Genomic DNA, 13,540 nt, shown 5'->3' on the forward strand with positions numbered 1-13,540 from the left:
ACACACACACACACACACACACACACACACACACACACACACACACACACACACACACACGAGGGCGACTTGGGGCGGGTTAAATTGAGGGCTTTTTTAACTCCAAATTCCCACTGTGTTGCCAAGGATACCGGAAACACTGCAGCCCCTCCATTTACCTCCCCACCATCATTGCCCCCCCCCTTCCTTCCAACGCACATGCACCCACACACACACAAAGCCAGGGGAGAGGGCACCAAGTTCCACGCTCCATTGACAGAGATTAAAACAAAAGGTCCACCCCCACCCCCTGGAATGTCATAGTAGCCACAAGTTTAAAGTCAGTGAAAGGAGACAGAGGAGTTGAAGAGGAGGCGGCAAGAAGCAGGACAGTCCTAAACTTCTGTTTCCTTTACACTTTATTAAGAGTGGTAATGCCTATATGCTAAACAGATAAGACCTGTAATGAGTTTGGACAAACCCAATGGTTAGAAAGAGCGGTCTGTGAACGGTGTGTGTAAGGGAGGGGGCATTTAGACGCTATCTGGCCCTTAGCCGAGGCTCTGAAGTATGAGCAGCATTACATAGGCATCTTGCATTGTCATTAAAAACAGTTTATGACACACCGCCGTCTGCCAACAGGCCGAGGGGCTGAACACTCCCTCAGGATTTTTCCATTAAAAATGCTTTTGTCGCTCAGCCAATGGTCTATGAGAATCTGGGTGAGAGGTTACAATTGGAGAGTGTGTAGGCTGAAGTGAAATGTAAAACAGCGATGACTCCTGTCTCTGTGAGGATCTGTCTTTTCCTTCCTCCCTTCACTCATCCTGTCACCGTTTCCACATGTTGCAGAGAGAAGAGCCTTAAATTATAAGCAATGTTAGGCCCAATCCATCACAGGAATAGAGGAGCTGACTGATCTCCTCCCACTCTTCCCTCCCACTTCCTCCCCCTCCAAGGACCTTCCCCTTTCCCCATGCCCCCCCACCCGTGTCCATATAAACTCTGCTCCTCCCAATCCCAGCCCAGGCAGTAATTGCATCCTATTTGTGACAATTAGTCCCTGCGCTTCTCACTTTTCTTATGGGATGGGATCCTGTCCCTCCTGCTGTTGGAGTTCACTGCTTCGGATGATGTGTCATATTGTGTGTGTGTGTGTGTGTGGAGTAAAGGGGCCTTAATCCATGTGCTTAAATCCCAGACATAGGCTTGCTCTGCTGGACAGGGTCAATGCAACAGGACAGACAGGCTGAGGCCAGGACAAACACACAGTGAAGAGACGCAGAGAGGGGAGAACTATTTCTGGCTCTGGTCTTAATTGGCCATGACTCCTAGCTCCAGGCGCATGAGAGCCTGCCTAATCACATACACCACTTCCTGAGTTTGTTGGTGTGCGAGTGCATGCTGTTGCATCCAACTACATGTACTTTTTTTGCACCTATGCACTCTGCTAAGGAGCAGTCAGCTGACATCACTGACATGGCCGTCTTTTTCAGTAAGAGTCAATACAATGATAAGCACTTCCTGTGCCGGTTTCACTGACGGGATGTGCCTGCTCCTGGGTGTCTTGGTGTGACAACAGGAAATAATGGGACGGCAACCCGAGCCTGTCATCGTATCTAGTGAGAGAGAAGGTCTAATGGCCCAGGTGGAAAAAAGCACAGCAGGCCTTTGTAAAGAGATCCTACATCTAACAGTTCAGAGACAGCAGCGAGCAGCCTACAGTGATGAGAGTGGAGGCACAGAGGGGGAGGAAGGTTAATGAAACACAGGGAAGACGTTTCACTGTAAGCTTGAGGTCTGCCCCCTCTTGGACAAGTTGTTACACTTGTTTGAGCTCTGTTAATTTCTGTATGACTTGCAGTAATCACTTTGTTATATAAAGATTTGAGATATATTAAGAGGGAAGAAAATACCTAACAGTATTTAAACATTATTTGTTTGGTGGTGGGATATGACTGTGAAGCTACAGTAGAGTTTAAACGATTTTTAAGTTATGTAAAATTTCAGTGGAAATTGTCTAGATAGTTTTGGCTCCGGTATCATGACCTCAAATCTAAGATCTATAAATCATTTTTAGTCTCATCCATCACAAAGTGCGCAGATAAATACTTCAACACCTGCTTCAACAGACCAATACAATACAGCGAGAATAAATTACATCTTTATTTGATAAGAAAATTATTATTTCAAGTACTGCTATGTTCTCAGGACAATAAAATATCAATTTCAAAGCTTTATTCAAAGACTGTTGTAAAAACCTTTTCTAAATAGAATTATACTATTATGTATATAATGACAGGGCCTTTTTTTGACGTAAAAATGACGATCACTTATTGATTCATTGATCGAAAGAGAATCAGGAAAATATTTCAATAATCATTCCAACAAAACAATTTTTATCATTCATTATTTTCTACTTCTAAAATGTGCCTTATTCTTTTTTTTAACTTTTGAACATATTTGGGTTCAGGACTGTTTTGGCATTTGACATCCGCCTAGGGTCTAGGTTAAATATATTCATAAGCATCTTGCCATCACTTTATAGACCAAATAATTAATTAAAAAGATAATGCAATAAATGTATAAATTGTGAAAATGGCCAGCTGTAGTGCTTAATCAATGTCGAAGAGAGAACCGGTTGAGTCAGAGCGAGAAATCTGCAAAGATTTATAAAGAGGCTGGAGGACAAAGCTGAGCAGAAAAACAACAACATTTGTTAGACATGCACGCTGTGAAACACGATCAACAGTGAGACATAAGAGAGAGAGAGATGGAAAGAGAAAGAAGAGTTTGAGGGGCAAAGAGAGGGTTTTTTTTGGGAGAGAGAGGCATGGGATGGGGACTAAGGGCAGTAAGAGAGGAAAAAAAGAAGGGCGGACGGCTCGAGCAGCGACTGCATTCCGACACGTCACATTCCTGTTCACATCTGGCTGTAATACACACGCTTCCTGTTACTGACGATCCCTCGCTGCCTTTCACAGACACATAAGATGTGAAGGCCCCTGACCTGCATATGCACACATGTGCATGCATGTGTACTGTATATAAACATCAAACCCTGCCCATTAATTACCCTAAAAAAAAAAAGCATAACTCCTCTGTATTTAGAAACTCAAAGATTCCCTCACTTATTTGTGAATCCGCAGCGGAAAACATCTCATGCTCTACATGTATTAGTAAGCTTCTTTTTAGCGGAGCTGCCGAGGTGGCACGGTTGTGTGGTTAAGGATTTTCAAAGCCACCCTACTTCCTTGGTGACTCAGCAGTGTTACGTTCCCATGCGCTCCCACCCTCAACAAGAGTAACCCGATCCCAATATTTACAGGCATACACACATGTGCTCACACACAGTGGAACAGGAAGTACAGAGAAGACTAAATCTGATGATGTGTGTGGTCCGTCTGGAAGGGCACACGTCTCTCTGGAGAGGAGGGAAGCGAGCTGCTGGGGACCATGCTGTTAGGGGGACGATGAGGCAGGGAGCTGAGACGTTGAGAGACAGGTGGAAGGGCCAACAGACACAGACTGACTGTCTCCACTTTGGGCAGTGCATTGGCAGGTGGGAGCGTCCGTCAAAATGCATGCAACACAAGTGCTCCAATGGGGACACTCAGGGACACCAGCACAGTGAAGTCTGAAAAGCGCATGGTGTGCATGTGTGTGTGATTCTTGGTGTAGGGTTGTTTGCTTACTGTCAAAGTGGTCGTGTTTCTGTTTGAAGGTGGATTGTAGGTTGGTGCTAAGCCTTGAGACGGGAGCTTTCATGTCTGAGTGGCTCTGCTGGCTCAGCTTCTCCTCCATCTCCACTGTGCAGCAGGAGAAACCCTGCGGACACACTTTCAGGGGGGCTCCTGGAAAAGACAAGAACACGCTGTTAAACAACATCTTCTACAGGAATTTGTCATCATGAGTCACATTATAGAGAAATAATAGAATAGAATAAAAACAGATCAGTTGTAAACCAACAATAAGTGTCAGAATACAAATCTGCTCAGAAGAGGCTTCATCTCATAAAACAAAAAACATTATGTGTAGATTTACAATAAACTGAGCCAATTGGACAATTAACGCAGATAATGAAACACATTCACATTAGTCATTAACAGAATATTTTGCATTTCTATAGAATAAAACCGTCTGTTAAGTAACAACCTGACATCCTCACTAAATAAATCGCACCTTGGCAGTGAAAACCCCCTTAAATTGCATTTCAGTGGAGTAATTGCAACACTTAGCTCAGAGCAGTCTTTAGCCGGCCACTTTATCCTGGCACTATCCTGTCCTGATAGATAGTTTAACACTGTATCTTTCTCTGAGTGCTGAATGCCGTCAAACACAAACTTAAAAAAAAAGGGAATTAGCTCTCCCCTGTGTGCAGGTAAGACGGCTGACTTCAGCTTTGTGCTGTGGCGTGGTTAAACCTGAAGCAGAGTTTTTTAAGGTCATTCTGGCTTTGCAGCCACACAGGGTGGTTTTTCAGACACCATAAATTTGAGGGGAAAAAAGGTCTAAAAGGTGTCACAGTGGAGAACACACAAGAGAGCACTGGTCTGCTGATTGTTGTAAAGTGAATAGGGCAATTTCCATGTGACCACTCTGACGGTCAAGTGATGCATTTTTAAATTGGTGACGCTCGTATTAATGCTTGCTATTTGTTTTAAAAAGTGTCACACTCCTGGCTAACGTAGCCCTCCTAGGAGAAATTTGAAGTTCAACGTTTTGAAGCATCATTGTAGTTAAACAATGTTCTGAAAAAGGTTAGGGTTAGGCTGTAAAAAACTGAATTTTTACGTCTTCTGACTGAAATGATTATTCGAAACTCAAATACTCTCTTTTATAAAACAGCAAATGTTAAAGTAGTTGGAAATGAGTTGAACATCCAATCACAATGAGGGTCAGTAGTAAACGAATGCGAAGTTGCAGCTGCAATAATGTTTTGTTTTAAACATGGCTGCTGGAATTTGGGGGAACACAGTGATCCTTTCACTGCATCCAGGCACCAACGGCCTGTTTGGTTTTCCCCACCATCTCGTGCTCACTGACTCGAGGCCTGAGTGCCTGCAAGTTACTGCAACATTAAGGTCTTGTGTGTCTTATATGGACTTAAGCTTTAAAATTACCTTTAACATTTTCCTGCATTTATTGAAAGACACATTTAACATGTCAAGACCAATTTAAACATTTTTGCACAAGGACTGTGTAGTGAAATACATGTTCGTTTATATAAAACCTTGAAAGGACAAGTGTTTTATTGAAAGCTACAGGAAACTCAAAACTACAAACTAGAGCCTGACAGATAAATCAATTGGCTGATAAAATCAGTCAATATGAGCCTTTCAGAGACGTTAGTATGGAAGTTTATGTCTGCTGGCATGCACTTTGTTTTACAGAGTAGAAAATGCAGAAAAGATGAGCATATTTATATATATGTTTTTATAAGCTTATGCTCTATATATCTGGTTCTTCATAAATAAACTGTAAAATATCAAATAAATTACATTTCTTACATCTAAGGAATAATTTCCAGGTTTTTAAAATAAATATATCTGTATCGGGCTGGCTCAACTGTAAACAAACAGGTGTAAACTGAATCTTGCACCTTCTATTGTCCCAATCACCTACTTACCCTAACCACTACTGCACTGATTTTGTACATTTACATTAACGCAAGTTAAGTTTTAGGAGCTTTATGTGCTAGGACTGTTAACTTTGTAACACCTCAACCCACACACAAACATCTCACTTTTACTTCACCACACCAAACATTAAAGTCAATAATAGCACACAAACTTCAGAGAACTTCCCTGCGTGTTTAAAATAGTAGCTTAAAATGTAAAACAAATATTAAATTGTAGAATCAGAAGTGACTCATAACTTCACAATCATCTAAACAGGGCACCAGAGGGTGGGATGCACCCTGGCGCCATAAACCGGACCCCTCTGTCTGGGATCAAGTCCAAATAATCCTCCAGTCACTCCTTCTCTCACAGTCCTCTCCCCCAAACTCATCTCTCCCCCTCCAACCGATCCCCTGCTCTCCACATATGCACGCATCCACACACCCGCTCACCCAGGCACAGTTGGCAGCCCCTACTTAAACATATTCACACATCACATCACTGCTCAACACATGGCTCTTTGTACCAGCATGATTGGAGGTACAAGGAGCATGCACACACACACACAGATTGACTTTTAGGTGAAAAAGCCATCCAGTCTCTCCTCCAGCAGGGCCCCCTGCTCGCCTACAGCACAGGCGTACAATTAAAAGAGCCATATCCACATTGAAAATATCCCTAGTTACCAAAGAACACAAATAAAAGTGAGATGGTCAATATTTCACGGGAATGTCTGCACAAATGTCACATTGTTAGCGCAAAGGATTAAGTCTCTGAAAAGTGAAGTTTCTGAGCTAATGCATACTTTGTGAAAACATTGTGGCAGCCAATTTCTCAAACCGCTGGGAGAGAAGAAACAGCACTGTTGGAGCAGAACAGAGTGAACGGTTAATGAGAACAGTTAGATCCAGTAAAATAAGCTCAACACGGACTGTCCGTGACGTTTTCAGCCTCACTGTTTCACAATAAGCGGTGTAAGTTGACGCATCATTTCTCTACCATGACTGGAATGAATAGTCTTTGTATGGATTGCGAGCTGGCTCTCACTTGTCTCGTGGAGTTCCTTTCAGGGGCCTCTCAATCTTCAAGCTTCCCAAGTACTTTAAAAATGTAATAAGACACAGAGGCAGCACGTTAATGAAGTGTCAGTCAGACAAGGAAAACTGCCATTTATGGTGGACAAAACAAGAGAGCATCTTGTAAACAAGCATGTGACTGTGTGTCATGGTATTCATCAGCTCTCCACCACTTCTCTGGCTTTCCTTTGTGGAGAGACCACCATCCCCTTTAAATGGCTCATAAAATAAGTCACTTCCCTTTGACATTGTCCTGCCTCTCAAACTCAGAGGAAGGATGGTGGGGGAGGTGAAAATGCCTAACAGACAAAAACCAGATTAGACACCTCACCGCCCCTCTGCCTGCCATCATGTGGCCCTGAACCAGACAGACCTCAAGGTGCCCCCCACCTCCGCCTCGACTGCCACCACCCTGCAGGCTTAACCAGCGAGGTCAGGGGTTAACAGCCACTCCTCTGAGTGAGGTCCTGTCCTCTGACCCCCTTCCCTGTCCCCCAACCAGCACATCCACCACACACAGTAACATACCTCCCCCCCCACAAACCCCAATAATAACACCACCAATACACATACAAAAAAGCCCCCTTACACCTCTATACAGGCAATTAACAGCCTGGAAAGTCACAGGAAAACAGTAATCTTCCCCAATCTTGAGTCATAAAGGTCCCTCAAGGATTATTTCTGAATCCAGGACCTCACTTAAACTGCTAAGAGAGCCATGAAGGACGCCATGGGGTACGGCATGTCATGAACCATTCACTGACGTCTGTCACTAATTGGAGCCTGGTGGTGTGCAACTAAACCTTACCTCAGAGCTTTCACACACACAGCACTCGACATTTGTAAATAATTACATGATAAACTGTATGCAGCTCATAGTTTATGTACATACTAATCCAATCCCAGTGGAATCTAGGTAATGTGTGACAGCGGATACTGGGGCAATTTAGTTTCCAAACTTAAAAAACGTGTGAAAATATCAGAGGTTGGTCTGATTAATCTTAGTCCAACATGTAAAATTCAGCTCCAAACGTTGTCAGTAGAGTGAAGTATGAGAAACAACACTAAAATACAAAGGTTGACTATTAATTGGCATACAGTATTATGCACCCTGTTGTAACATGTAAAGGAAAGCGCTGCCAGTCTACTGAGCATTTCTTACAGACTGTTGTAAATTTGCACGCCCTGCAGCCATAACATTCTCCTGCTCCTCACCTCTGTCTTGGGTGTAATTATCCTGGGGGGGGTTTAAGGATCGGTGCCATTTGTTGGGTAACTTTTCTGTTCTGCTCTAGATCCTGTCAGGCACAATCACATGAGCTGAACTTGTGGTCTTCAAGAGTCCATGGCGTTTTGTTTTTAAAAAGGTGTGAAGTTGGTCAAACAAGCATTTTGTTTGTGATAGGTGTAATAATTTGTGTGGACTGTTTTAAAGAAGCAAATTGAAAAAATGGATGAGGCGAGGCCACAACTGAAAGGAGAGATAAAAAAGACCAACAGCTGCATATTTCACTTTCAAAATCATAGCAATTCTGTTTCGTAAATTATTCCCTTCTTAAATTCATTCTTGTTGCAGCATGTTGTCAAATCACTACTTTCTTTTTCGTCTCCCTTTCATTCATCAGCGAGAACCAGAGAGTTCAGAGATGTCCATATCTGTTTTTACAAATGAACAAAAACATTCCAGCTGTACATATTTGGAAAAAAACATTTCCAATTACTTTCTTAGCCAGTAAGTAAGCATTTTAAACGATTCTGGTAGTTTAGTCCTCAACAAATAAAGTAAAAAATCTCTAATTTGAAAGCAACAGTCTACAAAATGATTTGCTTTTTATCAGCTTTCAGTAATAACTTTGAATAGGCATAATTTTGTTCAAATGTGCGATGTGTCATTTTGAAATTAAACTCACACACCACGTATTCAAGACGGAGGATGAAATGTTGTCATGGCTCCATAATTGTACAGGGTTTAGCAGGGACCTCTCCCACATGACAGTCTAGTGCTATAAATCCCACCAGTGTCCTGTTATATACTGCATCTTACAGTTTCAGTGTACAGCTAGGAGAAGTGCCCGGGTACAATTTGATATTTCTTTCTATACAACAACAAATCCTTTAACTGGGTGAGCTGAGTAAGAGCTCTGTCTTATTTACAACCTTGGAGGAGCAGCTTTAGGGGGAGGGAAGGTTACAAACCTCCACACATTCACATCAAGCTGCTGCTCAGCACAACCACAGACACTTGCTCAAGGGTATTAAGCCAGTATTAATTTAAGAGGGGGAAAGTGAGTCTTGTTCACTTTTCCTATCCAGATTTTCCAAGTTCATCTCTAGGGACTTGGACCAATGACATCCCATACAACATAACCATTACTTTGCTGCCATCAGTGCATAGCAACAGTTCTACTTAACGATTAGAAAATGAGACCGCACATAATAATGTTCCGAAAAGTCAAAAAAGATGATTAAATGTTATAGAACATTGAGCATGGTTTCACAATGAAAACTGAGCTCTTAAAATCTTTGTGTAGACTTCCAAACATGTTAAAAGGAGCAAAACCACTGTCATGTTCAAAAACAGAGAGAACTAGTTAAATTGAAATGTTACAAGCCAAGATAAATGTCGACACCCTTCTATACATTAAAATTATCTGACACGCTAATATCCTGTGTACATGGGTGTACTTTTAGCTATGGATGAGTCACCGCATAATGGGGAAATGTTCAACAAGATTATGCTGTAAGCAGAAACCATTATCAGAGGCTAAGCTGTTCATATGAAGATAATCGGGGCAGGGCTCTACTTCCACCTACGTCGTTTCTACACTTCAGCCTCTTACAAAAATAGAGTAATGACAAGTTTATAGCAGTTTTGGCCAAACCAATAATGCTTTTCAGCTCTCGGTTCCATAAGGAAAGTCCAAGGGAGTGACATGTGCTGGCAGGGGACATCAGAATATGACTGAAGTGTTTTAATAAAAATGTGGGTCGTGATGCCAAAACGTCTCCATTCCACTAATGCTAAGTGTTTCACTTCACTGCTGCTCAGCAGCTTTAAGCCTAAATTAACTGAAAAGTTAAGGAACACACAGTATAGCTCAAGTTGGTCTGAATAATGTCCACAGGGGTTTTATGTGCATGTGTCAAGAAGGATACTTACTTTTAAAAAAGCCATGGTAACGAATGCAACCTTCTAATTATATGTCTATATTATAATTTTTCTGGGCTGCTATTGGGAGTGATATTGTATGTTTTCTATTTTTGCAAATTGCTGGTTAGGGATTAGGAGCCATATTTATTTTCTTTGCCGTTTCCATCCTAAGCGCTTTTACAAATCAGAGCACGTGTTCAAAAGAATAGATGTGAGCTTTTTCAATTATTAGATAGTCAACATTAAGCAAGGCAGTACAGTCGGGAAGGAGAAACTGAGTACCATAAAATAAACTAAATTGTATATAAACCATACACAGATATACACCGTCTAAGGAATCTGTTCATAGTTGTCACAAAAAGAGTGATATCATAGCTGCATGCACTATTTTTCAACGTTTGGTTGTACTGTTTGCATTTATAATTAAGCTGTGTCTAACCTTAATCAGTAAGGACATTAGCATGCATTTGACTTTGCCTCAAAACGCATGTTGTCAGCTGATCAGAAAGCAGCCATCCCTCACATGACTAGTCATGACACTGAGGTTGAATCGAAGCATGATTCAGCATCAAATGTAATCCATATATAAGTGGATCTACGACTAGGAGGATGCTTCCCAGTAGCAGTGAGTCTGGGAAACACTTACACTGCTTCTGACAGATTTACTCAATTTAGAACAATGTTCATTATCCATTTATGAGGCAGGAAGTTTTGGTTTAGCATAGCATTTTCTGGAGTGATTATTTTAAGCTATGCAGCCAGTCACAAAGCTTTGGATAATGTCTGTTTCCTCGTATGAATCAGGGATCAAAATCTGTTCCACAACACAGCTGTCAAAACACCTAACCGCCAAAACTTTTCTTGACGCATGGCATGACTATGATGAGAAAGAAAAATCCATGTGTACTGCTGTGCGGTACAAGCAGAGCGGAACGTATTACAGCGTCGATGTCTCATTTACTGCTTTTTTGCACAGAAGAAATTCACTTTTGGAAAGATCTGCAAAGCCGATCTCTTATTCAGATAGAAAGATAGTCACATTAAGATGTTTATTTGTGCTAACTCATATACATATTGTCCAACACGTCAATTACTTTCTCATAGGCACTTAGTCTGACAAACTCCAAACACCCTGGGATACATAAATCTGAGCACTCTGCCACCAGAGTCCATTTCTGATTACTAAACCAGTCGGGGCCTCTGGCCAATTAAAACTCTCCATTTGTGAACATTCCAAAACGCTGTCATCCATGAACATTTACCCAGAAGCCCCTGGGGAGATTCCACAACATTGCCGTGGCCTCTCGCTCTGTCTGTTTCCCTCTCTTGTCCCAGCCCTGCATCTCCGGCTTTGTCTCCCAACACAAAAGCTCCCTGCCTTCACCACTTCCCAGGTCACTGCTTTGTCAGGGCTTCAACTCGCTCCTGCACTTCCCAAATAAGTTAAGACACCCAAATCCACCCCACTTCGGCTGTTCTCAAAGTTCACCTGCAGCACAGTTTATATGAGCTCTTTTATGGTGACAAAGCCTGGAGGAAAGAGTTTGACTGTGACATCTGCATTTAGAGCAACGGATGGTAAAGATATTTTCTGATTATAGACTAGTGTAAGTGGAATTAAAGCATTTACATTAAGTCTCTTGATAGGACAGTGGAAATCCGGTGTTAGCGATTAAAATTTACTAAAAGCTACACCTCAACACCTAAAGAATAAACACTGACTATTCTAGATACTGTCGAAACAGAGTTCAAAATATGTTAGCTGGAGCTCATTTACCTAAACAAATTAATCAGCGTTAATTGTTCATATTGTCATAAACAATCTTTACACAATACAACAGTTTTCTAACTTAAAGGTAAACATTTGGCCCAAAAGAAGCAGGGGTCAAATAATATACAAGCTTAGCTTTGAAGATATTAGATCATACACAACAAAAGGTCAAACTCCCAACCCCTGAAGGTGAGTCTCTAGCTTTTTCACTGCGTTTCCAACACAAAATTTCTACAAATTGTTTGATTTCCAATTGCTAAATAAAGCAACCACTGGTGTCTGTTGTTCAGACTAGTGCAAGGTCCGACCATTCAGCCATTTGGTTTCATCGTGAGTGCCTAAGACAAGTACTGCATGGACAACAGATTCATGCATAAAAGAAAAAACAACACAAGTAAATCGAGAAACTTTCCTTCCTACCACTGATCTTATGGGAATCCCTACTTAACCACTGCTCCCTCTATCAGAGCAAGTCAGAGGCAGTGATTCACATTAACAACTCCGCCAATCTTTCACCTTTTTCTCTCAGGTTGTGCCCTTTGATGAGCCGCAGTGTTACAGTGTTTGATCTACTGCTTTTACTACAGATTCCACCTTGAAGCTATCGCCAGGTCTGTGTGGGTGTGTGTGTGCATGAGCAAAGGAAATCTGAGTGAAAGAGAGCGAGATTGTGTTATGTTTAAGATTTGCAGAGACAGGCAGAGGTTTTTCGGACAAAAAGCGAGGACAAGTTACAGCACAGCATGTTTATCACAAGGGAAGGGAAGAAAGGGGTAAAAAAAAAAGAGGCACAAAAGACCTTCCTGGCTTGTCCCTCTACACTAGCCCTCCATCTTTCCACTGACTCATGGCACACTAATGAAAACAGTCTTTAAAGGAGAAAATAAAAAACACTCTTTACTTAAGGCCAAGGGCTTCACCATGGGACACTGCACAAACACTGCTGTGCTGTCAGAGAAATGGACTACTGTTAAGCAATAAGGTCCTAAGATGTTCCACACGCACTGTTCGAGAGCCACCCACTAGTAGGGTCGACCCCGATGCTCCAAAGCTTTGACTGTGCTATGGTATTGTGCATACAAAATGAGTACTCCAATGTTGTGTCTGTTAATTATTTGTATTACTCATTATGGATCATTGTTAGCTATTCTAGTTTTGTGCGTGGCCGATCTTGTCTTACTAGCAATGGCAGCAGCATTGCATGTGAACACGTGATATAACACTAACAAGATATTGGAAAAAGTCAAAGTAATAAACTAAAGTAACTTCCAATTTAGTGAATGTGGGCCTTGAAAAGTTCCAGATATGAAAATGGAAAATGGCATATTACAAATCGACGAGTTTGGCAAATGTTAACAGCTTAGCCATCTTGTAACTGCTGAAATGCTGCAACAAACCTCAAATATTTGCAGATATTACTCGCTAATGCTTTGAAGCCCTGAGACAGCCATTCAGACTAGACTATCTAAGGATAATTTGATGCTTGGTTCTGAGCATTTGCATGAGTAACTTTCACACAACAAATCATGACGCCCCTCCCTCTGACTCCACTATAGAAGAATTCAAAAAATTCTACTTTGTTGAAACATACGAGAGCTTTTAAAAGACACACAAACAATACATTTTGACGCTGCCAGTAAAAGCCAGCAAACCCCTCTTAAGGACAGGGAGCTCTTTAACAATGTTTATAACAGACATCCAAAAGCAGCTGAAGTCCACCAGATGTTGCGGCAGGACGGGGCCGGCGAGCTCCCCCAGGCAGAATGAGGTCAGGTACAAGATCAGGTTTCTGGAAGCTCACAGCTACAAAAGGGCAACAAAGATTCTGATATACCTGTTGGGCTATACGAAACTAGACACCAGCGTGGCGGTGGGAAGAGAGCCCCTCATCGCTGACCGTCAAAGGGACTAGAAAGTCTAAACCTAACGGTACAATGGTTTA

At 41.9% G+C, this 13,540-nt stretch overlaps 1 protein-coding gene across 1 annotated transcript in view; it reads right to left on the minus strand.

Moving 5' to 3' along the window:
• gpc4 (glypican 4) overlaps window positions 1–13,540 on the minus strand; it is a 30,231-nt gene that overhangs the window by 7,725 nt on the left and 8,966 nt on the right. Inside the window, exon 2 of the mRNA XM_053428734.1 lies at window positions 3,675–3,833. Within this exon, the coding sequence (XP_053284709.1) occupies window positions 3,675–3,833 (159 nt within the window). The remainder of the gene's footprint in view (window positions 1–3,674; window positions 3,834–13,540) is intronic.

Source organism: Pleuronectes platessa, chromosome 8 (genome assembly GCF_947347685.1).
Source record: "Pleuronectes platessa chromosome 8, fPlePla1.1, whole genome shotgun sequence".
Classification (NCBI taxonomy): Eukaryota; Metazoa; Chordata; class Actinopteri; order Pleuronectiformes; family Pleuronectidae; genus Pleuronectes; species Pleuronectes platessa.